The sequence below is a fragment of the Lytechinus pictus genome, chromosome 19, assembly GCF_037042905.1.
Source record: "Lytechinus pictus isolate F3 Inbred chromosome 19, Lp3.0, whole genome shotgun sequence".
Taxonomy (NCBI): domain Eukaryota; kingdom Metazoa; phylum Echinodermata; class Echinoidea; order Temnopleuroida; family Toxopneustidae; genus Lytechinus; species Lytechinus pictus.
Window position 1 is genome coordinate 12232932 of NC_087263.1, and position 26932 is coordinate 12259863.

Consider the following 26932-nt stretch of genomic DNA (forward strand, 5'->3'; position numbering starts at 1 on the left):
CTTAGACCATGTTGGGGGAATCAACATCAAAATCTTAACCTAAGGTTAAGTTTTTGAAATGTCATCATAACTTAGAAAATATATGGACCTAGTTCATGAAACTTATACATAAGGTTAATCAAGTATCACTGAACATCCTGCATGAGTTTCACATCACATGACCAAGGTCAAAGGTCATTTAGGGTCAATGAACTTTGGCCGAATTGGGGGTATCTGTTGAATTACCATCATAACTTTGAAAGTTTATGTATCTGATTCATGAAACTTGGACATAATAGTAATCAAGTATTACTGAACATCCTGTGCAAGTTTCAGGTCACATGATCAAGGTCAAAGGTCATTTAGGGTCAATGAACTTTGGCCAAATTGGGGTATTTGTTGAATTACAGCCATAAATTTGAAAGTGTGTTGGTCTAGTTCATAAAACTTGGACATAATAGTAATCAAGTATCACTGAACATCCTGTGCGAGTTTCAGGTCACATGATCAAGGTCAAAGGTCATGTAAGGTCAAAGAACTTTGGCCACGTTGGGGGTATTTGTTGAATTGCCATCATATCTCTATAAGTGTATTGGTCTAGTTCATAAAACGTGGAAATAAGAGTAACCAAGTATCACTGAACATCTTGTGCGAGTTATAGTAGTTTTCAAAATCAGCACTGCTGCTATATTGAATCGCGTGATGCAGGTGAGACGGCCAGAGGCATTCCACTTGTTAGGGGATTGGGGTCGGGCATGTTCCCCCATACCATTGAATGTTATTAAACTGGTCCAGAGATAAAGTCACATTCTCAAAGATACATGTAAATGTACATGTAGCTATCACTGACATAAACTAATGCACAGGGAATAATTTTGCTTTACAAATTTGAATAGCATTTTTGGTCATAAGAGAAAAGCTCTCAACTATAAAGTAATGTACAGTCCTATGTAAAAATGTGCTATTCAAAAGACTTTATGCATAGCAGGACGTCTTTCAAAAATGTGGAGCAAATTGCGATGCGTTACCAGGAAAATTATTCCCTGAATAAATTTCTGAATGATTATCAATATCTGAACTCGACAAAAGCACTTTAATGCTTTGATCCCAGCAAGTTATCCCTTCAAAGTCGACCAAATCCCTGTTGTTAATAGTAGTCACGTTTCCATCAGCTTGAGTTTTCAAATTATCCTATCCATGAGCCTGCAAACTACATGCATCTTGATCAAAACTATAGTTGAATCTAGTGGTTTCAAACCGCCTCGATCACAAGAATCCCCGTTAAATTACGAGAACTTTTTTTGGCTAAAAAATACCCATTAATTTTTCCTGCATTCACACCGCCCAGAAACATACCCTTCGGGATAAATTCCTGAAGTTAGGAGCATGCGCAGTATGGTCTAATAAGCAGGCAAGGCGCGAGATTCAAAACCACAAGCCCAGCAGCCACCCACGGCGCCTGCACCCAACGACACGCTGGGCTAAAAGTTCCCATATATTGCTTTCACATTGCCAAAATACCTGCGACCTTGTAAAAATCCCCGCGAAAGTTCTCGTAATTTTGCCAAGTACCTACTATTTAGCGGGTATTTTCTTTCGGGGAAATTACGCGTAGTTTGCTTTCACATTACCAAAATACCTGGTATTTTCTGATCGGGGTAAATTTCCCGATCAGAGAATACCTGAAACTGACGAACTTCGAGGCGGTCTGAAACCACCTTCTGAGTCTAATGAAATAAATATTATAATTTGATTGTCAATATTTAAAGAAAGCTAGACAAAGAATAATAACAGATTTTTTTACTCTTGGGTATGATTTATATGCATGAATTGACCTACTGTCACTTATTTTGTCAGGAGTTAACACAGGAATGGGTAAAATAAATGCCAGAATCCATCAGATTCCAGTGTTCCGAAATCTGTGACTGTGCCTATAGTCAAAACAAAGCAAACTTGTGATTATTAATCATCAACCGATCTAGCTACAACCTAAGATTTATTGAGCAAAGCTGGGCTGATGAAAGCCCTATAATCTGTTTGAGGTGTTAATAATTTGTAAACAAAGCTGTTGACATGAGAGAAAAAAGATCATGAGATGCAAACATCATACTCGCGTCTTATGATCTACTCTCATTTTGCAAGAGTGTTCCTTGCAAGTGCATTAATCTGTTGCCAACTGTAAGTGGATGTTTGCTATGCAAAGTCTAGCTATGGGGAAATACAGAATCTAGTAGTCACTGGGTTAATTGCCTTGTCGGCTGGTAATTCTGGAATCTACAAGTTGAAAGTCATTCTTGTTGGAAGGATTTACCTGTCTTGTGTCCTAATGATCAAGTTTTGGAATAACATTTTCTGTTGTTTCAACATAGAGGAGGTTTGTAAGTAGAGATATATGTAGTTTTGTTTTCAGAACTTTTGGAATCTACAAGTTGAAAGTCATTCTTGTTGGAAGGATTTATCTGTCTTGTGTCACAACTTTTTTGGGAAAATTAGATTTTTCTGCCATTACTTTTAATACTCAAGATACTTTCTTTTGGAAATCTGTCCATTACAGCTACACGTACAGTATAGATCAAATTTCTTCAGCAACTGGTACACCAGCTAAATGGTTTTCATCAGAAATAGAAAATAAAGAATTGAAAATGTTGCGTTTTGACCATTCTTCAGAATAGATTTGGTGCATTATATTAATTATATGTATACAATATTAACCCTTTGCGTGCGACGGGCTTCCACAGAAGCCCAGCGAGTCATTCACTTAGCTACGACGGGCTTCTACAGAAGCCGAGAAATGTTTGGTTTAATTCAATGAAGTTTTTCAGCTTTTTCGTAATTGTTATGTACTAAAACCTCTGCCACTATTTCCTGTATAAACCTATTTCGATAACAGATTGAAAAAAATATACACCTACGTGGGGAAAAATCACGAAAACTGGATATTATTTCAACTTTACCCGATTTTTTCGTTGGAGTCGGACGGGAAGGATAAATTTTGTGACGAGCACGTACGCGCGCGCATAAGGCCTGATCACGTGATTTGTTCCGATCACGTGATTTCATCCATATCGTTCTGATAGATATACGCTAACATCTTTTCTGCAAGATTGTCACGTAATAAGCTACGCGTTTATTCACCATTTTTATTTGTTTAATCAAGAAGATATCACTCTAGATAGAATGATATCTCATTGGTTTCATCGATCGATTGCATTTTCAGAAAAGCAAAAAGCTTGTAATGTCTTAGTACTTTGAGCTGATCTCGGTGCACTTTAGAACTTTTCCCCTCCCCATCATCCCTCTTCTTCTCATTATTTTTGTATACTATTATGAAAAAAGGAGAAAAGAAAGCAGTTTAGCACACCATTCATCTTCTGCTCTTTTCAAAAGGGGAACGTCCATGTAGTTCGTGATATCGGCACTACCCGAACAAAAGAATGTCTGGGCGGCCACTCAAACAAATTCTTTCCGAAAAGAGCAGGATACAGATGGTCAACGCCCCGAACAAAAGGATGATTAGTGTTTACCGGCAGGATGACCCATTGAACGCTTTTCGTACTTAGCAATACAAAAAAGCTTTTATGATTTTTTTTTGACCAACATACCGTATCTAAAATAAATATGTCTCATTTACCGACAACACAGGTGCTTATGACATCCGTCAGTGATTCATATTGCATAAAGGCGCTTCCCCTGGGTGATGATGCATATAAGGATGAACGAATATTATTTAGGGAAATTATCGAAAAAATATGTTCAAATGTCAGGGATAACGAGAGAGAAGGAGAGACAGAGATAAAAGGGGGAACAGAAAAGTGCGCTTTTGCTAAAATTCCATGCATGTATACTTACTTGAACGAATTACAACATGACTTTATTTTTTGGTTAGATTACTTAAAAAAAATCCCACAACGTTTGTTTGCTGCAACTCGGTCCTCAGACCCTTGCCAATCTGATGAAGTTTTATCATTGTTCTTGTTTGACCCCCCCCCCCCCCTGATGGAAATGTTCTGACCTACACTCGAATATATATTGCTTGTTTGTCTCCTCTCTCCGATTTTCTGTTTTTAATTGCGAGTAACGCGGTGAAAAAGATAAGAATAAAGACCGTCCTGGCCCCTTTTTTCCCCCGTTACGACCAAAAAAAATCGCATTTGGGGCGCTTACCATGGTTTGCATCTAAACCAAAATGTTTGGAAGAAGATGTTATACAGGGATAGCAACGTTTTTTTATGGTGCAGGGGTTGAGCTGTAGGACGGGGATGAAGCGGCTAAAAATATTACAATTTGTTAATTCATATCATTTTACAGAATTAATTTATAATAGGTTAGGTTTTAGAAGCTCTTCATCTTATTTCCTTTTCTTTCCCAGATAAAAACTTTTGCATCGAAAAGTTGACGGAAACATAATCACTTCAAATGATAAAACCAATAATGAGCTAAAAGTTTCCACGCGCGAACTTGGAGGAAATAGAATGATACAGGATGAGAAATTACGCTAAGGCACCCCCTATAAAGAAAACACGTTTGTCTGGCGTGTCACCCGATAGAACCCTCTCAATCCTACAGACTTTTATTCATGTGTAACCTACACCCCCCCCCGAAAAAAAAAATAAATAAATGTTGATACCGACCCAAAGTTTATTGATTTTCCTACATTTTGCCAATTTCTTTCTCCCTTTTTTTAACCGGCGAATAGCGAGGTAGAAAAGATTCATAGAGGGAAAAAAATAGTTTCCGTTACTGAATGTGGGAGGGAGTGGACCGGCCGAGAAAAAAAATCAGAAATTTATATAGACTTCGGATTTTTTGTACATGTTTGCTGAAAGGGGTGAGGACTGAAACTTCCTACCAACTCCGCCGCCTCTGTACTATTAGATTGAACGATTAAAACGATAGAGACAAAAATGAATTCTAACTATTGTGAATGTTTTTTCTTTAATGATTTATTTTCGGTTGTGAAATCAAGGAGACAATATAACAAAACGAAGGAGACAATCGAACAAAACGAAAGAACAAATAAAAAAAAACACTTATGATTGCCGATGCTATAATTTATTCAAGAAAAAATACTCTCTAGGTGGTTTCAAACCGCCTCGATCACAAGAATCCCCGTTAAATTACGAGAACTTTTTTATGCTGAAAAATACCCATTAATTATTCCTGCATTCACACCGCCCTGAAACATACCCTTCGGGATAAGTTCCTGAAGTTACGAGCATGCGCAGTATGGTCTGATATAAGCAGCAAGGCGCGAAATTCAAAATCACTAGCCCAGCAGCAACCCATGCACGGCGCCGCACCCAACGACACGCTGGGCTAAAAGTTCCTGTAATTTGCTTTCAGACCGCCAAAATACCCACGACCTTGGAAAAATCCCCGCGAAAGTTCTCGTAATTTCGCCAAGTACCTACTATTTATCGGGTATTTTCTTTCGGGGATATTACGCGTAGTTTGCTTTCACACCGCCAAAATACCTGGTATTTTCTGATCGGGGTAAATTTCCCGATCAGAGAATACCTGGAACTGGCGAACTTCGAGGCGGTCTGAAACCACCTTCTGTTACTTTCAGTAATTGCTTGGCTTTTTTGAGGTGATAGTAAGATAAAGAAAGAAACGTAGAAAGTGACAAGAAGAGAGTTGGGAGATATGATTTCAGACTTACAATTTTAGTCACTTTTATTCGTTTAACTCTTTGAAATAATTTCAGAATATTACAAATCGAATACCGATGCGCAAACTTCAGGAACAAAATTATTTTATTATTATTATAATATCTGCGTGGGAAATCGAATTAAACGAGACATATAATTTATGAAACAATCTAAAAAAGAAAATTACCTTTAGTGAAAGATTGAGGCCTCTGTCTTAATTGCCATAACCCTAAGCCCCAAGTTCACAAAAAATAGTTTAGTCGTGTATTTTTATACGAAGATGATGATGATCATCATTGTCTTTTGCGAAAGATATCTACCCATGTTATCAATATAGAAAATGGAAGATGATATAGAATTTATTGTGAAATGACAGTTACAATAGTAATTTTAAAAGGTTTTTCGGGACATTATTTGAAAACAGGGGGAAAACCCCCCAAAATTTTCGACATGATGACCACGATGCAATAGGACGAGAGGCCAACAAATGCAACCATCTCCGATCAATACAAGTTGGCAAAAACGAGGCATTCTCTCGGAACCGTTTCCGATGAAGAGAGAGAGAGAGAGGGGGGGGGGGGAGACGTTAGATGTAATGTAAAAATGACAGGTACTGAGAAGAAAAATCAGATAGGATTGAGGGGATGGGGCGGGTATATACCTCGTAATCCAAATCGGGAAGAAAGAAGACGATACAGATATAATTTTAATGAGAAGAACTCAGAGAAAAAAGGTGTAGAAGGGAGGGGATGTAGAAAGACGATAGATATAAGGGACTGAAAGCCGTGGATAATACATTCAGTTACAGGTTAGAAACCAGAGAAAGGGAAAACGAGGAAATACTTAATTGGTATCGTTTTATAAATACATTCATGCACATTTTATATTGAAAAATGCGCAATAATATTTAAACAAATTTACCATACGCCAGTCAAATAGAATGATTTCAGTAGGTTTCAAGTGTTATTGAAAATTTGTAAACAAATTTTATATATAACGGGCCCCTGGAAAACTTTTGACCCCCCCCCCCACTTTCTCTCGTTCTTTCATCCGATATTGCTCTTATTTTTGTCTTCTATTTCAAAGGAAACAAACAGAAAATAAAGGAATTAAGAACACCGTTTATCCTCTGCTCTTTTAAAAATGAACAAAAGAAAGTCATGGCGGACGCTCAAACAAATTCCTTATAAAAAAGAGCAGGGGACAAATAGCCAACGCCCTGAATAGAAGGAAGATTAGTGTATTTCGTCAGGATGACCTAGTAAATGCTTCTCTTATTTAGCGATACAAAAAGCTCTTAGGAATACTGCTTTTCATATTACGACAGTAACAATAAAAAAAGTAAATGTTTACTTATTTAAAACATGCAGGCGCTTAAGACATGCCAAGAACATTTTCTTGAGCATGACAGTGCTTTCTTCACAAAAAATACAATTTTCCCCTGGGTGATGATACACATAGGGATGGAAGAAGATGTAAGTGAGATTTAAAAAAAAGAATAGAAAATGCAAATCGAGATACATGTATAGGAGAATGATAAAACGACAGAGAGGATGGAAGGGAAAAAAGAGGAAATAGACCAAAAAGGTATAATGTAAACCATAATGTGCGCTTTTGCTATTGCATAAATATTTACTTATAAAGAATTATAGAATACTAGTCCCCCACCTCAATTTGTAATTCACGTCATTTTATAGAATGAATTTTTCATGTTAGCTTTTGGAAGCTCTTCATCTCATTCTCTCTTTCTCTCCCATGTGAAAATTTTTGCACTGAAAATTCGACAAAAGCATAATCAGTTCAAACGCTAAAACTAACAATGAACTAAAAGTTTATGCTACAATTTCAATAGATAATATTAATTTACTTTCTCTCATTGTGACGAACAGTAATCGGTAGCATGGTTATTTTGGAGGGAAACGGGAGATAGAAAAATGAAACGTAGAACGATTGGAGAGGAGAGCGTTGGGAGGTATGATTTGAGTCACATTTACCCCCTTCGCTCTTTGAAATTGCAACAGGAAAACAAATCGAACACTGGTATGCAATCTTCAGGAACAAAATTATTTTTTATTACAAACTGTAATTTATGAAAAGAAGAAACCAAGGGCGATTTTTAGTGAAACATTGAGGCCACCGTCTTGAAGCCCAGAAGCCAAAAATCACAATATAGTTTCGGACTTTCTTTGCGCAGCATCATCATCGTACTTGCAAAGGAATATATTCACCATTTTTTTATTCATTCTGGAAAATAAAGGTATTTGGTATGCTGTTATTTCACCCAAAACGGATTATCGTCGTAATTATACACTTTGCAAATGATCTGAATACAAGGTGTTAACGAGACCATTCATGAGTATAGCGTGACAATAGGCAATGAAAAAAGCACTAGAGCAGACAACAAGCGGTATCGATCGAACCCGACTTGTCCGCGCGTGCTGATTGCCCTTACGCATGTTTGTACACAGTGCCTATTGACTTGGGAAAAAGCGAAGATTTGACAAAATAACACGACTTTTTCCTCGTAAATTTCTTAACTATTCTGTTGATTTGAGAAGCGAGACCTTTAATTCTAGAAAGAAAAATGTCTGATCTTTCATCTTTACATTTACTAAAAATCCTGAAAATACTTCTGTTTGGCGCAATTAGCAATAGATTAGGAAAACACCGCCACAGATCCAAATACCAGCAATGTACAAAAACGGCTCCGCCGCAGGGAGAGGTATTCGGTTTCGCGGGCCCGCACGCAAAGGGTTAATGTTATTATAAATAACACCATTTGCAACAACAACAGCAACAACTAAAACGAGTGCACTTGGTTTTGACCTTTATCCCCCACCTCCCTACACTATAATGCTGGAGGCACTACCCATAATACCCAAACATAAAGTATTTTCCAGTCTGTGATTGTGACTTCTTTAACAAAAGGTCGGACAACTTCTGAGAAATGACAATAGCGGGCTGGTATGGGGTGGTTTCTATTGTCCTTCAGGGGTGAATAGATTTCACCGGTGCATGCATGGGATATACATGTACACATACCAATAGCTCAGTGTTGGGGGATATATTTTGGACTAGTGCATGCATGGAATATATTTTTGATTATCGCATGGGATATATTTGAACTATTGGCCATAATGATGTATATGTACAGTAGGAGTTTGTTTGGAGAACTGTAAAGCTTGAGAAAACTTCACAGGTAACACTTTTTCAACTTTTATATACTTTCTAGAGAGTGACAAACACTTGTGGATATTGGCTTGTGGGTTGTATTCATGCTTGCTTGCTTAATACCAAAAGCTGCAATAAAGCTCAATGTACAGTGAAACCTAGTGCACCGATTGTGTGGGATATGTGTCAGTCTGTTCTGTTGGATAGGTTTTGCCATTAATCTGCTCTGGTAAAACTTCTTGAAGTTAATGTTTTTGTACTTTTCAGGCAATTATGAAAGCAGACAATCACAGAAAGAATTGATGCTAACAAGGTCTGAGTAGTATCAAAACTTTGTGCATGTTAAACACTACATTGGTAGCCTATTACATGAAGGTAGAAAGAAAAATAAATAATACTTTTGAACTACAGGAATGTCCAAATAAGTGGTTATATAGCCTGGAGTTGCACCAGTTATGTTGAATCCTGAATAATCAGAGGACTGGAGGTCCAAATGATTATGATGATAATATTAAATACTAAATACTTCAATAGCAATGTCCCCTTGCATCAGGGTTGTTTGATTTTATAAATCATGTCGATTTAAATCACTTGATTTTTTTCAAAAAAATCACTGATTTAAATCAACTTTTATGAAAAAATTAGTTTTCTCTATTTTCTCTTCTTTTTAACAGATCCTTTCAATGTAATCATTTTCATTTCTGTTCCACATGCTTTAGAGATACTTTAAAAGAATGATACACCCTCATGGAGTCTGATTTAACACCATTGTTTTATTTTCAAATTGTAAAACAAGCAAAACTGATGAAAACAACAAGTTTCTAACAAAGTAATGATAAATAACTCTCTGTATGTACACCAAACTGTTAAATCTTCAATAAAATAATATATAAAATCTACAAAGGTGCTCAAAGTCCACAACTTGGATACTTTTACAAAACAGCTGAACTACTTGTATGTACCTCCTTCTTGTTACTATTAATACCCATTCTTTCAATTACTTAAGTTGAAGGCATATGTGTACATTTGGTAAGAATTACATGTATATTTGCATGCTTGTGTTATTGTGTATTTTCTTACCAAGAGAAAGAATTTACCTTGTGTATGCTGAAGATGCTGATGGTCATCTTGGGCAACATCCGGTCGATCATTGTTGCACTTTTCATGGTGTGTTTTCATCCGCTTCACAATCCCCATCAACTCAAAACCACATAGTTTGCACTTTGCTCTGCATCCAGTTGCGGATTTTGATGGCAGTTTCTCAAAAAAGTACCAAATGGGGTCTGATTTTCTTCCAGACATGATGCTTATTCATGCATCACAAAAGCTGCAAAACCCTTTGTTTATTAGCTATTACCAGCTGTTAGTTGGGAAGTCCCCCATGTGATAGTTCTAGGAAATATTCCTAGCTAAAATCCCCCATGTGATAATTCTAGGAAATATTCCCAGCTAGAATTCCCAAGGGCAGTATAGGAACCCTAACAGGCCTTTAATAATGTCAATTTTGTTGGAAATTCTCAAGTTCTTTGAGTACTTCATGCATTGGAGTAACACTTCGGATGTTTTGAACTGACTGATATAAAAATTTCAAGAGTTTAAATGTATACATAATTCATACATGTAACATTACTTGGGCTTCCATAAAATGTCCCTCTCTATAATGCAAATAAATAAATAAAAAAATAAAAAAAATTACCTGTATATAAGTGGATTATTGTGTCAAATAGTACAATACATTATGTTCAAAAGACTACTTGACCACTATTATTGGTGTAAAACAGTTTAAATATAGTTTAAAACTTGTTAAGTGTGACCATTATTTTTCGTTGGAAAAAAATCAAAAAAATCTGATTTAAATCATAAAAATCCGATTTAAATTAAAAAAAAAATCCGATTTTTTTGATTTTTAAAAAAAAATCAAAAAAATCAACAACCCTGCCTTGCATAGTGTTTATATCCAGCATGTGCTCCAACTTGTGGAGCTTGGAAGAATTTCTCTTGTGACAGCCATCTACATGTAAATTGAAAAAAAAACATGAGTGAGAATGTTGTATAAACTAGTAATATAGTATATTAAGTTGGTTTGGAAGTTTTTGGCAAGTGTATGATTGTGAAAAAAAAGTATTAAAATACATATATATCATACAGAAAAATGCACACATTTTCATATTGAACCAGGGTTTCAAGGGCAAATTTGGGGTTAAGGTTGGGTTTAGGGTTAGTCAATTAATATCAATAAATTTTGAGTGGCTGTCGCAAAAGAAACTCTTTCTGTGGGGCTACTTCAGTATTACCATGGTCATAAAAGAATCACAAATGTGACTAGCGCCCACATACATGTAGGTGCATGCATGTGCCCATTAACACAGACATCTTCCCAAAAGACGTAAGTGCTGCCGTTGAGTTTGAAGTTTTGAACCCCTGGCCTTGTGGTTCAAAGTCCAGGGACCTGTCGTCTGATCCACAACACCAAAGCACTTGTTTCCTTACGAGTGCGAGAAATTCTCTTGCATTATGCTGCACGCAATTAACCCACGTGAAGAAATCTGTAATTAACTGGCACAGTGAACAACTTGCCACTTTGTAGATCTGTTCTGTAGCCCTTCTGAAAAACGACTACAAAACAGCAAATTTTGTTCATTTTGCTCACTTGAGATTCAATCCTTGAATGTACTGAACACTGTTCATGTGATAGTGTGAAGGAATCAGTTCCTCTATGAATTTCTCCGTCTTTCCCACTGACAGAGTTGAGTTCACACAATTATTCATTTCTTTGACACAGGATGAGCTACCATCAAGTAATGTTAAGTCCTGGATACAGAGAATTACCATTCAATTCAATTCAATTTATTTACACTCTCAATAAAAACATGAAAAACATACATAAGGTACATAAGTAAAACATTGTGACAACATACAAAAAACATATTTATGAGAATGAGGGGCCAACAAAAAAGAGCAGATAGCCTTATTGAGCGTTGACCCAACAACTATAAGACAAAATCAATAAATATTTAAAAAAAAGATAACATAAATGAAAACATATATTAACACATACATTCAAAATATATAGCATACATGTAGTTATACAAGCAAATTAAGAATACAAACTTAAAAGATGTAATTTGTAATAACGTTTGAAAGAATTGAGGGTTCGGCATGTTTTATTAGAATGCAGTAAATTATTCCGAAAAATAGGTCCTTGAAAATAAATTGAGTTATGAGAAACTGTGGTACATGTACATACTCGTGGTAAATGATAATCAAATAGACTGCGGGTATTGTGTTGATGAATCCCTTTCAACCATACCTGATACCGATAGTGTGAAAGAATCGGGTCCTCTCTGAATTTACTATATCCTTTTCACTGACATGGATGAGTTTACACAATCATTCCTTTCGATCATGAAAGTTCATCTGTGTTGGTAAAAGATAACGATTTTGTTGAACTTTGGTTCACAACACAAAAAGCAGAAAATAACGAAGAGTTACCTCGAAATTTTCGCCCCCCGTCTCTGTTGAGAGAAGGTCTGAACGCCCGGATGTAGATGGCCTCTTTCACACCTCTCTCGAAGTACCGCAGCTCCCTGTCCAGCACTTGTACCTTGTTGATGTCAACACGATGGCCAGGGGATTCGATGTGGATGTGCTGAGATACCTCGGAGGAAGTGGAGCTTGGGCGTCGATGTTCAAGGAATCTTGTCCTTAGGGAACGTTCTGTTTCTCCTTTATAAGATTCCTGACATAAACCCTTAGTCGTCTGTCCTTGACAAGGAATCAAATAAATAGGACCAGTGATATCCTTCTTCTCTGTCTTATCTTTCGGCGCAACCAAGTACTGTTTAAGGGTCCTTGTTGGTTTGTAGCACACCCTAATGCCAAATTGACTGAAATTCCTACGAAGGGCTTCCGATAATCCTTTAACGTACGGAAGTACACTAAGGTCAAATCGGGTCACATCGCTGACGAAGGTTGCAGTTAGCAGCCGAAAATTTCGAGGTAACTCTTCGTTATTTTCTGTTTTTTGTGTTGTGAACCAAAGTTCAACAAAATCGTAATCATTCCTTTCCTCGACACAAGATGAGCTTCCATATATAAAGTCTTGGAAACAGAGTCTTACAAAGTGTAGAAAATTACAACTCGCATTAGTGTGAAGGAATCAGGTCCTTTTTTTAATTGACTATATCTTTCTCACTGACGTAGTTGCATTCACACATTACCTTTCTTTGACACAGGATGAGCTCTCATCAGATGAGGATGTCCCTGACAATGAGTCCATCGAGCCTTTGCTAGAATCTGGATACAGGACAGAAGCAAGTATTGGGCGTAGCCCTGTCCCTTCTAAGCATCAGTTTTTCCCTCAACCGTACCCTATCTCAACCTTTGTAGGTAAGCATTTGATCTTCCCTTTCCACTCTTGTGTAGTTCATAGTTCAGACTTCGTTAATCTGAAATGGCCAAGTCTTTGACTATTTGATCAAGTCTTTACTAGAGACTGGATATACATTGTAGGACAGAAGCCAGTATTGGACATAGCCCTGTCCCTTCTAAGCATTAGTTGTTCTTTCCGTGGCCCAGTCATATCCTATTTCACCCTTTGTTGGTTTCAGTCTTGAGTAGTCGCTAGTTCGGGCTTAATTGATCAGAAATAGTCAAGTCCCTTTCAATCATGATTGGAATTTGCACTGTTTTTGCAGCTCTGCTCATGGCAAAGCAGCCATTGCAACCATTGGACCCACTGCTTCTCCTTTGCAAACCTCTTCTCTCAGTCATACCCGTTTTCTGAACTTTAAGGATGATGTGCCTTGTTAGGACATTTTCTTTTCTTTTCCCATATTTCAGATGCCTTGGCATTAGATGTCTTCCCTCAGCCATTCCATCCTAGTCCAGACAGAGCTACCTTCCTTTCCAGATCAAGTGCCCTCCTGCCACTTTGTCCTCGCTGCGGATATCACCTCAACCCTTCTCCACACCAGGTCTTCTCTTCAACTGAAATCCTCTACCCTAAGCTCTTTGGTGCCTTTGATCCTATAAGCCTTCTGTCAGGGGAAGCCACCAGCACGACCAATCTCTCAGAGAATCTGGACGAGTTGTTCAAGAATGAAGCATTGAGGCTACAGCTCCAGGATTGTGGCACGCAAACCGAAGCGGTTGAAGAACAGGAATCATCAAGGTTTCATGGTCAGAAGACTTCATGCCATGCCTGCATCCAGACGGACAGAGAGGTTCGTATTCGCAAACTAGCAAGCACACAGACTGAAGACGATGTTGATTGGTTGTTAACTGATAGGTCAAGGGTCACAAGAAGTGCTTCCTGTCAAGGACCAAGCACATGCAACCAAGCAGTGTCGGCTAGCGTTGTGCTGACAGAAGCTCAATCGCAAACGGACAATGTCCAAGAGAGGTGTGATGATGTACATATAGACCATGAGGTTGACCAGAACCTAGCGTGTGTGTCCCCCAAGGAGAATGCAACCACACAAACAGACTGTCTTTCCAGAGAGGACTCGGTAGAAGCGACAACCATTGCAACGCAAACCTTGCCAAACCCTAATCCTGCTACCTCAGAATCTTCTTTCACTTTTGACCTCACCATTCCTGTGCCTTCCAACGTTCAGCCGGCCCCAATCAAGACATCCTCAAGTTCTTCGTCCTCTGTATCATCCACCACCTATCTGGCGCCCTCTACCTTGCCTCCACACCTTATCTGTGAAGATTGGGATTCAGACTTCAGCTCGGATTCACCCTTGTTTGTCAGCGCAAGGTCTTCTCCTCTCATCTTTGGCAAACAAGAAGGAGAACCAACCAAACCTGTTGAGACACTGAGCTTCAAACCCATCATTGCAAGCAGGTAGGGTTTATTCTTATTTAGAGAAAAAGAAGTATCTTTGCCTAACACAGGTTAAAGAAAGTTATGGGTCAGATAGTTGGCTTTGTTTGTTGTTTGAGGTATGATATGATAGCTCCTAAATGTATGTAGTTTTTCTTGTAGCAGGGATGCCTTACATATAATTGAGAGCCATGTATGTGCATTATACCTGTAAATTGGAGATGGAGGATTACTAAATTGAGCATTGGTAGATATACCAGATTGGTAGATTGGTGGGCGCATCGTGGTCTAGTGGTTCTGACTCTCGCCTTTCAAACAGGGGGTAGTGATTTTGAATCCTAGCCATGGCATGTTTTCCTTCAGCAAGAAATTTATCCACACTGCTGCACTCGACCTAGGTGAGGTAAATGGGTACCAGCAGGAAGTAATTCCTCAAAAAGGCTGTGCGCACCAGAATCGGTAGACTAGCTTAGCCGGGGTAATATAGGAGCGCCTTGAGCACCTAGCAAGGTGGAAACATGTGCTATACAAATCCTATATTATTATTATAATACATGTTATGTACATGGTTTAAAAACAATTGTCCAATGCTCGCAATGTGGATGATGTTCTGCTATTTCATACACCAGTTTTTATTAATAACTTTGTCAAGAAATAAGAAAATGAAATTTAAAAATGATGAAAATAGGGTTTGATTGACATGTATCTCTTTGGGGGGGATGTTGGCTGTGGGGAGTCAAATTTGAATGTAAAGATTAAAAGTCAGCAGGTTTACTAGGCTCGGTCGAGTTTCACCAAACATAATTGTTCTCTCTCCTCATTAATCTTTATAGAGATAAGATGGAAGAGACTGCCCCGGTATGTCTAGATGAGAATTCTAATAAAGACATTGCAAGACTCCAACCAACTGGACACAAGTGAGTATTCCAACCTATTGACTGGGGACTGTTTCATGAAACAAATATTCAATAAACTATTGTTATAACCAACCAAAATCCTTGCATCTGATTGGTTGAGAGCAAAAATAGTCATTGAAAATCACGGATTATTTGTTTCATGAAATCCTCCCCTGAATTCTTGCAGACAACTTTCTAAACATCCCCTAGACCACTTATTTCTTGAATTTCTGTTTTTTGCCCCGAGGCCGAGTTCACCCTGACAACAATTGATGTGAAGCAAAGTGGAAAAAAGACAAGCAAAAAAAGTCAATAAACCAAAAATTAATCTCTCTAAATTTGCAATGTGATGAAAAAAAGAAGATGCAAATTGGCAACTTTTTGGGGGGTTGAAAACCTTGTCATTATTGGACTCATGATATATACATATTTAATTTGTTAAGAAGTACCAAAATGAATGGAAAATTAAAAAATTGTTGCCAATTTGAGCATTTGAACAGGGTACCTCTATGGTATTTATTAACGTGACATCAAAAGCAGATTAATAGGGTATCATATGGGTCTTATTAACTTGAATTTGGGATAGACTTTGCATTTTGTTACGTTCTTGAATGAAATAATTGAATAAAAATACACAGAAATAAAGGATTTGATTGGATTGCCTTTGAAATTCACACCAGATTAAATAAATATCTGGGTCCCGTAACACAAAGGTTAGCGATTAATCGTACGCTTGATTATCACGATTGATTGCACATTGTAGTCAATTCTACGATTTGTGTTACGGGGCCCCAGATAACTATTTTCCTTCTAAAGCTGGATACCAATTGTGAGGATAATATACATAATTGCTGATATTTGGATTGTGGTTAAAGGTGGATTAGAGCAGATTTTGAATTGTGAGAAAAACCTTGACAATATTATTAGAAGTTGTATTCAGCCTTGCCATTGAAAAGTGAGAATAATGACAGTATAACACCTGACAAGTAAATTTGTATTTGATAAGCAGCTGATTTTATATGATTTCCTTCTTAACCTTAGTGCTACCAGAACTGGACACTCCCTGTACAAAATATATGTGAATTTCAGAATTCAGTATTCGACCATTTTAGGCCAAGTTTATCAACATCATCTTTTAAATAGTACAGATGGTCATTTTATTTTTATACATGTATATATTTTTTTTGTTTCAAAGGCATCTCATCTACCTTGAATAATATTGATATTCCGCTTTTATATAAAGCGTAACACATAGCGGACTGATACCTGAGCATTTTATAGATATACAGTACAATTACACTGGCTTGCCTGCACACAATGTATGCACTTTCTCCACTCCTGGGGGAGCATTCCAATTATATGTAGATTTATATTTATGGGAAGATCTGATGTACATGTAATCTATTCCACTCGTGATTTTCCAAAGAATTTTGATGTATTTTTAAAAATGGGTGCAATATTAAGGCCTCCGTTTAGAGTGTTGGTAAATCTCTCCAAAGTCGATGCTACTGTTTGTTTTCAGGACATGTACGTGCTATTAAAAACAGTTATACTGTGATTAATAATGAAGTTAAATACATAATTTCAAACTAAAATTGAAAACCAATTTATACTAGTAGTTTGTACCAGCATCTGGGGAGCTACTTTATTGTTTCAGCTCATATAGAAATAATTATTGCGCTATATACCGGTAAATATATACTATTATTTTATTATAAATGTAGAAAAAAAGAAATGTTTGTGTTTATTATTCCAAAGACTGTTTAGACCAAATCATTCCCATTTTCCCAAGAAATAACTAGGCTTTTAAGTGACCTGAACCAGATTTGATGCTGGCGACAAGGACTGTTTCGGTCTTCTTTATTCTTTGCTAGAATGGAATTATTTCACACCTCTATAGAATTGAGATTGGGGTCAATTGCTGTGTACTTGATAAAACGCATTGTTATCCAAGAATTCTTTGATTGTCCATTGAAGCTACAGCGCTCTCTCTCTCTCCCTCTCTTTCTCTCTCTCTTTCTCAGGTTGGGGAGGGGGGAGGTGTCCATGGTTAGAGAGAGGAATTCACACTCGTAGATCCTTATTTTGCCATCCACTGTTAGTGGCAAAAATAAGTATGTTTTGATTTTGAAGGCGATCAACAGCCCATTGAAGAAAATGAAGCGTTTAAACGCATATAAAATAAAAGAACAAGTGCAAATCCCCAATACGTGCATTTCATTGGTTAAAAAACAAGTTGCGTTTGACTTTTGTAGAGCTCTTTGTTTGATCGCAATTCCTTTTGCAACGGCCCCAGAACTATCATTGGCACAAAGTTTGTGTCTTTCCCTGTGCATGTACATGTCGCTTTGTGAAGGAAGAAAATATATAGCCATTGGCAAAACTGAGAGCACTGAAGTACACTCCAAAGCACTTGACATTTCACAAAAATCCACATACATTTACTGTAGTCTTGTTGGTGAACCTGAAAGTTTCCTTGCTTTAGAAATACACAGTATCAACAAGTTCCGTGAAACTCGATTTTGATCCTATTGAATTCAAACCAGACAAAAGATGATTCATTAGAAATAAACAATTTATATATAACTTGTTGGTCAGATTTCTGGAATGTAGTCAAATCAGTGTTTTCTCCTTGGGGTTTCCACCGTTTGAGAAAAAAAAGGGATTTTTGACAATAGTTTTCACAGTCCAAGGCACATCAACAATGAATGGTATTTTTGCTGGTATTTGATACAAATATACATGTATCTGCGTGTGTACATGTAGTTTGATACAGTGTTGTATTGGTGTGGAGAGTGGGTTAAATCTGTACATGTTGATATCAAAGGTATGTGTTTTATTTATATTTGTCAATTGTTTATTAGAGTCTGTAAATGTTCTTTCACTGTATATAATGTAATATAAGTTTATAGTGAACCCCACCACAAAATGTGAAGTGTTGCATGTAGACAACATCACTACAATGTTTGGCGAGCCCTAAGAAACAAACTTTATTGAATGTAATATTTTATCACCTGACTTCATAATTGAATATCTACATAAAACATGTCAGAACTTGAACACTTTGAATATGTTAATTTTCTGGTGGGGTTCGCTAACTTTTAAGCTCCACTGATTATATCCTTAGATTTTTTTTTCAAAGCTATTTATTATTAACTTCATTTTCTTGAAAAGTAGTGTGCTACATGTAATCGATTCAAGGCATGTACAAATCTGTATAATACGCCATAGTGATGTTTTATCATATGTATGATAAAGATGTTTTATTACTGAGATTTTTGTATTACTTTTCCAAGAATCTGGTGTCAGCAAGATTTGTATATGTATAAAAGATACATGTGAATATACATGATTGAGTTGATAAAAAAAAATTCTGAGGGTAATTTCTGAAGATAATAACTTTCCCAACTGACAAACAAAAAAAATATTACTAAATACATGTAGGTTCATTATCGCAGACTGAAATAATCGCTAGAGGGTATTCATTTGTCTCGCAATCTACTATGGTCAACAAGGAAATTCGTGATCACTCTCGCAAAAAGTGTTCACTAGCTTACAAGTTCACGAGCTTTCGAGTGCCGCTGCAACTCTTTATCAAGTGACGAAAATTATCTGATAACGTAGTCTATTTATACCAATCCCAAGGACCGTACGCACGAACGCGGGAACAATAGGTGGGCACTGATCCGTTGTCCTAAACACTTGACTATGAAATGAAAACATCTGAATCTAAATTAATGTTGATTTGAATGTCTCTTCCTTGTTTTTGTCTGCCTGTAGGGAAACTTTGTTAAACCCAGAGAAATCAACCATGAGACAAAGAAGATCATTGGAAAGAGAAAGGAAATACTCAGGAGTTATTCAAGGTAAATTACCACTTGGTCTACACAGATGTAGTATACTCTCCGAACTTATTCTTTGTTGATTTAAAAACCCATGACATTCCAGAAGTGTCCATCTTTATCATGATTTGGAAAAGGTCTAAACCAGGTTTTGAAGATGTCTGTGTCGCTAGGGGTGAGCAAATGAGTAGAAGTGACAAAAAATTATTCTTATCATCATTACTTTAATTATTATTATTATTAGTAGTAGTAGTAGTAGTGTTATTATCATTATCGATATTTTCATTTTCACTTTAATTGTGATGATGATTTTTATTACTACATGTATGTTCATTGTTTTATTTTTGTTTCCTTTACAGCAAGTAATGGTGAGATGGTAGACCTGACGACGGCAGACATCGATGTATCATCCATCTCTCCATCGGACCACGCCCTCAACGAGAAGCTCCTCTCCGAGTCAAGGAAAGTCTCAGAGAAGTTTGACAACCGGAGGGGGAGGCGGTTTTCACCCGCAAAGAAAGGAGGTTGGGCCATTGTTCATAGATTCCATGACATTCAGCACAGAGTTTTGATAGTGATTGATCGTACCATTTATTATGTGATTGATTGCGAATAAGAAAGTGACACAATATATTATTTTGCCATAACAACGATTGCTTTTAGCTTTTATTTAGTCTAAGATGTACTATTTATCATGTGACAGATTGTGCATTCAGTTGAAAGGAATCAAATAGTGTAGTAGGTTTCACGGTATCCATGTATCTTTCTTGGGCAAGTGTTGGTCCTGAAAAGGACCACCCGGAGATTGAGATTGGGTGGTCCTTTTCAGGACCAACACCTGCCCAAGAAAGATACATGGTGTACCATGAAACCTACTACACTATTCTTCTTTGCCATAGAAACCTTCAGAAGTTACAAAAGAATCAATTGTAAAGATTAAACCTACAGTCTCATAGCTTTGTGTTTTGTTGGGCCCTGATATTTTCTTACATCGTGTTCATAAGGATCTTTGACATGTGCTCCGGCGGCAATTGCTGGGCTAATTGAATGACCAACTTCAACCCTGGATTTAATACCATACCCTACCCTAAACCTAACATGAAATCCTATTGCAACCCTAACCCTAACCCTGCATCTTAGACAAAATAAAGCCCAGAGCAATTGTCGCAGGAGCAAATGTTGTTTCACCTTATTATCTGTTCATGCCTCCAGCCTGGCTCCCAAAGAATGTTGTCATCTCCAGCATTGTTTTGCAGTCTGTCTGATTATCATTCTGACAATACCTTGAAATCTGTCTTATGGATCAACTTCCTCAGCTCATGTTTGCTTAACGAAAGATGAAAAAAAAATTGTTTCCAGGTATAATGGTAAAAGGGCTATTGAGGCTATATATGTATTGCATACTTTTTGAAATAAATGGGATCTCTAATGACAAACTTTTCTTTTTTCTTCCTCATTAGATGATGTAGTATCGGACGATACCAGTCCTGATTCGTCTCCAGAGCCCCTCAAAGATGATATGAGTCCTAGTCTAATCACCCAGGAAGAAAGAGTAGGAGCTGAGGTGAGTCATTGGTCTGTGATAATGTATGTAAGGACTTCTATGAAAGGCATAGTTGTTTCTAGAGGCTCAAGTGGACCACAACACCACTACACCCAAATACTTTTCCCTCCGCATGATCAAGATCAATGGTCATTCAGGGTCAATTAGCTTTACATTCTGGTATTAACATTAAAACTTTCGTAACCAAGGTCTGATTTTGAATTGTCAAGATAATATTACAAGTATAAATCCCTATCGTTTATAAGTTACATATAATTATAAGCAAATATAAGTATCAGCAAATAGATGAATGAGATTTTAGGTCACTAGGCGAGGTCATGGCTCATTCAAGGTTTACAAATAATTGGGGTTTTCGGGGTGAAAGATTATTTCATCTTAGTTGTTTTCCAAGTCAGCACTGCTGCTTTATTGAATCGCACAATGCAGGCGAGACTGCAAGAGGCGTTCCAGTTGTTCTGTTTTTTTTCTGTAGGATGATTTTGTTCTATTTTTTTTTCTTGTAGGGTGACTCTGATCCTGAGGAGGAGAAAGCAAAGAGCAGGAAAGATTCCGATGACTTTGACGTCAAGGCTGATTTAATGAAAGCTATAGGACCCATCAAAACAGATTCAACTCCTAAATCGGCTTTATCTAGCTCCAAAATAAGACAGGTTTGTGTGTGATTTGTATTTGACAAAGTACGGTAGAAATAGAAGAGTAACAAACTAGAAGTCTAGGTATTGTAGCTCTATGTTATCCCCGGATTCACTTGAGAAAGTAATGACATCTGTATGGCATCTTATTAGATTAAAACTGTTGAAGTCATTGCCTTTGTGTGTGATTTGTATTTGACAAAGTAGGATAGAAATAGAAGAGTAACAAACTAGAAGTCCAGGTATTGTAGCTCTATGTTATCCCCGGATTCACTTGAGAAAATAATGACATCTCTATGGCATCTTATTAGATTAAAACTGTTGAAGTCATTGCCTTTTATAAGGAAAATACTAACTGCATTTTATTCTTTTTCTCAATCGGTAACAATTATTTAACCATGAACCAAACCTTGGTGAAAAGATAATGCAAATGGTGGTAGGCACAAAACGTAATATACTATCATTGTATGTATGTTTTTATAGAGTTGTCATCCAGAGAAACTTAAAAAAATATAAAGTATTCTTTTCTCTTGTTTGTTAAAAAAATTGAAATCAATTGCTGTTTGATTTTACAGGAAAAGAAAACCAAGCGGCCCGTCTTCAAGCTCCACGCCCCGATGCCGGAGCTTTCCGAGGAAGGCTCAGAAGACACCTGCCTCCTACCGAACGGCACCCTGGAATCCCTGGAGACGGTCACAGAATCCACAGACACGTGTAAGGTGGAGGTACCGCTGGAATGTTCCATTAAAGAGGAAGGGGAGGTCAAGTGGGAAGGAGGAGAGGGGGAGCCGAAGCAGAGAAAGAGCTCCATCCTGTCGGAGACGCTGCTCAAGGCTCTTGGTTTGAAGAAGGGGGAAGGAGAGTAAGTGATTCTCCAGGTTTTCATTGATTTAACTTTTGTTCTGGCAAATTTACCTTGACATATTTGGCTGTCCACTTCAGCCTTTATCGACAATGTGACAAGATCTACATGAAGCTTTTTTGACGTAATGATGAATGAGCACTCAAACCTTCTCTGAAAAAGACGGCTGAGTATTAGAACTTACCTTCTATGGGAAGTACCATGTTAGTAACATTGATTTGCGGTGGAGGCCTGTTATCATGGTAACTACTAGAATGGTGTAATTATGAAATGCACCCCAGGAGCCAATATCACCAAGCTTAGTGATCGATCATGCACATGATTTGTTCGACTGATTTTACTAATGATCAATGCAATCGAACATACATGTATGGGCCCCATAACACAAAGGTCAGCGATCAATCGCTGAATGAAGCTGTTGTTGTTGTTGTTGTTTGATCATTTATTTTCCATAATCATATAAAAACAGTTCATTACAATACAAATTAAATACATGCAATAATATACATTCATAAAAGTAAAATACATATAAACCAACCAAAAAATTACTTTTTTTCTTTCCAGGGCTCTTTTTGGAGAAACTTAAAAATTTTCCAGGGCTACTTTTTCATTTTCCAGGGCTCTTTTTCCACTTTCCAGGGCTACAATTTCTGGAGCTATTTCGCGGCTTTTTTGCGTTTGTGTGTGTGTGTATGTGTGTGTGTGTATATATATACACGGTAGCTAGCATATACCAGGGAAGTATAACACTTCCCTGGTTTGACCTTCGCATTGTTTCTTCGAAGTGATTGTTTATGATTTTAGTGTTGTGATGATAGATTGATTTTGATGCTTGAACGATATCTGAGTTGATTCATGGACCTAATACAGACCTATTCAGATTAAATCATGGAGGTAGAACCTCCATGAATTAATCCAAGTTTGAATGTTTGATACTTGGTTGACGTGAGCTTTGCGTGTTTACTATTTAGTGTTACAGCCCATTTGCTAAATTAATCTAGAAAGATCTGTATTCGTGTCTAAAGACAATGTAAAAGAAAAAGAAAGTTCTGAATTTGTACAATTATGAGGTAATTTATTTTATCATACAATATAGGTACCTGCAAATGTTATGAAGTTGAACAAATATCCTTCGTACATATTTGACTGAAAGTTATTTAAATGACACTTTTTAAAAAAGACTTAAAATTATTCATACAAAATAATGATATAAGTCATAAAGGTCATTGAATTGTTAAGCGTTCGTATCAGTTACACAGATTCATGACAAAAAGGCCTACCAGAACCAAAACTGGCAATTTCCATCATCCATCATGAATGCCTAGCCTTGCACGGCCTCTAATTGAAATGAACTTATCCACGTCTTTGCAAATTTTACCTGACCTAATTTCTCCACTCAGTGAGAGAGGCCATGTGGCAGCCAAACCAAAACAGAATGAAAAGGGCGGCAATCTCGTACCCCCCCCCCCCCACCACCACAAGAATATCAGATTTCCAAACATGTGCTTCTCAAGATTGTGCAATACATGACGGAGACAAAGAAAGTTATGTAAACAAATTGCCGAGGGTTGATGTCCCTGAATTAAGGGGCTAGTCTACGTTTTCAGTCACTTAAGAAAATGGCGAACTGGCCAAAGGTGAAATACATCATTGAAAAAAAAAATGAATGTTTGGATTAAAATAACGAAGATTAAATGAAATATGACTGAAAAATATCCATAGTTGAATCTCTACTTTTATTACTGACAGAACAATAACATCATTTTTTTTATTAACTTCTTGCCAATATTCCAATAAGGCAAGACTCCCATTTAAGACTAGCAAGCAAACGTTATCAATGGGATTTTTGAATGAAAGAAAAAAAAATCAAAGCGTGATTTTTTTTAAAGGGATAGACGAGACTCTTGTTTTGAACAGAGATATAAAAATATTTAAAAACAAACAAGAGGTGATAAACACTTCATTAAAATTATAATGAAGTTCGTAGTGAATTACAACTTGTAAAAGGAGAAATTAACAAGAATAATAGGGAAATAAAGTTTGGAAGAAAAGAAGGAATGAGGAGAGACAAGCTTTGGGGGGAAGGATCAAGATGGGTGGCTGCAGCTCGACATGGGGCTAGAGAGTGTACATAAATGGGAGGGGGGGGAGCAATCATCTATCAAGTCGCCCAGAATCTTACACCTTCAAACTTCTCACACAATCCACACACAAATCCCAGTTCATGATACAATCACAAGTGTCGCTCAACACATGCGCACGTGGTCTCTACTGGCATTTTACAGTCACACACACAGAAATACACACTACACACAATGCACACGATGCATCCCCATACCACATGCAGTCACACTGAGCCTAAAGCACACAAGCAGAGAAACGTTCTGCTCGAAGTGTATGACTCCTCGGCTCCAAATTCTACATTTATTTTATCTCAGTGCTTGGAGTCGGCGCTGGGGCCGATTTTCGTCCATGAATGAGAGAGCATGGCAAAGACTCGAGTCCCTTTATCTCAGAACCGCCGCCGCTTGGTACTCGAGTCTCCAGAGATCAGGGTCGACTCCCCGACTCTGGCATTGAGAATCGGGTAGACTCGATTACCCGGCGCTGGCTCCCAAGCCTAGTTGACGGGGGCGATTATGAGTTTTGCAGTCGCCCTCGTGTGAATGCTTTTAGCCCTTTTCCGGGGCTCTTTTTGGACTTTCCGGGGCGAATTCGCCCGCCGCCCCCGTGTAATTTTTTGGTTGATATAAACAGTTAATACAGAATGCCTTTCAATAAAAACAAGAAAGGGTAATACATGCTAAATCATTTGAAAATGAAAAAAAGGGAAACTAAAATAAGGCCATGTGGCCCTGTAAAATAAGTTCCCTTATATCTATATCTTATACAATAAAATATATTATGTGTTACTGAAAGACATGTTTACAAAAAAAGAAACAAAAATGAAATATGTCAGAAATACATCAACAAAAAAAAATATGGCAATACATGCACTACTTGGGGTACATGTACATGTCAGTATTTTGATAAAAAGAATGTTTTCAAATGTTTTTTAAATGAGTTTTGGTTATTACAAAGAGAAATATAATTTGGTAATGAATTCCAAATGATTGGTATACTACATGTACATCGAGGACATTTTTCTTCATACATAAATAAAACTTTCCAACGATGAAAATTATATCGATTTCTTGTATTGTAATTGTGAACATTAAGATTTGCAGAGAACATAGTGGAAATGTTAGATGGAAGTAGATTGTGAAAATACAAGTAACCCAACACTGCTGTTTGATACTGATATAAATCAGTTATATTCAAAGTTTTGAGTTTTATAAAGAGAGGAGCAGAATGGGCAAGGTAATGGCTGTTGGTGCAAATTCGCAAAGCTTTTTTTTGTAATCTAAATAAGGTGTTTATTTTTAACTTAGTACAATTACCCCAAACGCTGACACAATATGATAAGTATGGTAATATAAGAGCATTATATAATGAAAACAAAGAATGATTTGAAAGATAGTATTTAAGCTTAAATAAAATACCAATACATCTGGATACTTTGCAAATAACATTGTTAACATGGGTATCCCATTTTAAATTACAGTCAATATAGATTCCAAGAAAATTTACAAAATTTACCCTCTTTAGAGGAATGGAGTCAATGGAAATTGTAATATCAGTCAATGTGTTTAAAATATCAGATAAGTTATGTAAAGAAAATATCATGAAATTGGTCTTCTTTTTGTTTATAAGCGACCTATCAGAATCATCGTTGCATGTGCATTTAGCTTCATAGACTGACTAGGAACCAATCAGAATCGCTCTTTCAAATTAGCAATTAATCGCTAACCTTTGTGTTACGGGGCCATGAATCAGCCCTATCAACAAATGAGTTGATGACATCTTGTGCTTTTATCGCATTTCTTCCTAATAGTAAAACCAGGGGCCTGCAACACAAAGACTAGCACTTGATTTTCACGATTGATTGTACATTGTAGTCTATGCAATCAATCGTAGAAAAATATTATACGATCATTGCTAAGCTTTTTGTTATGGGCCCAGGTGTTAACGGAGCAGAAAATGAAAGATCAATACAATTCAGTCAAGAATAAAATACAATTCACTTCATTTACATTTCGTTTTGCTTTTATTGCATTTCTTTGAAATAGTAAAAGTGGTGCTAATGAAGTCGGAAGTGGAAAATTGATGCAGTTCTGTAATAAAAGTCAGTTGATTTACGTTTTGTTGTGCTTTTATTGTGTTTCTTTCCAACAGTAAAAAGGCGGTGCTAACGGAGCAGGAGGTGGAAGATAAATACAACTCATTAACGTTTGCTTTCAAGACGGATCGTCTAACGCTCGAACAGAGGTACAAACTACAGCAACATCAGAGAAACGTGATCGAGAAGAACCTTCAAGATGAGTTACGGGACCATGCTGGTGTCGTTCAGGTATTAAGCAGGATTCACATGTCAAAAGTAGAAAAATGTTGCTATTTATAGAAAG

The 26932-nt window shown here is 37.1% G+C and overlaps 1 protein-coding gene and 1 long non-coding RNA gene across 4 annotated transcripts in view; both read left to right on the plus strand.

The window, feature by feature from the left end:
- Nucleotides 1-8637: 8637 nt before the first annotated feature.
- LOC129282444 (inositol 1,4,5-triphosphate receptor associated 1-like) overlaps nucleotides 8638-26932 on the plus strand; it is a 45773-nt gene continuing 27478 nt past the window's right edge. For 2 of the 3 annotated variants that reach the window (XM_064113832.1, XM_064113833.1), the window contains exons 1-10: nucleotides 8638-8829; nucleotides 13037-13190; nucleotides 13644-14652; nucleotides 15465-15548; nucleotides 19308-19393; nucleotides 19729-19893; nucleotides 20830-20933; nucleotides 21437-21583; nucleotides 22141-22427; nucleotides 26703-26877. In XM_064113832.1, coding sequence (XP_063969902.1) covers nucleotides 15472-15548; nucleotides 19308-19393; nucleotides 19729-19893; nucleotides 20830-20933; nucleotides 21437-21583; nucleotides 22141-22427; nucleotides 26703-26877 — 1041 coding nt within the window. In that variant the 5' untranslated portion in view covers nucleotides 8638-8829; nucleotides 13037-13190; nucleotides 13644-14652; nucleotides 15465-15471. The remainder of the gene's footprint in view (nucleotides 8830-13036; nucleotides 13191-13643; nucleotides 14653-15464; nucleotides 15549-19307; nucleotides 19394-19728; nucleotides 19894-20829; nucleotides 20934-21436; nucleotides 21584-22140; nucleotides 22428-26702; nucleotides 26878-26932) is intronic. The other variant, XM_064113830.1, reaches the window with a different exon arrangement.
- On the plus strand, nucleotides 22960-24267 carry LOC135157591 (uncharacterized). The gene is made up of 2 exons (XR_010296588.1): nucleotides 22960-23131; nucleotides 23322-24267. It is a non-coding gene; the product is annotated as an uncharacterized LOC135157591 (long non-coding RNA).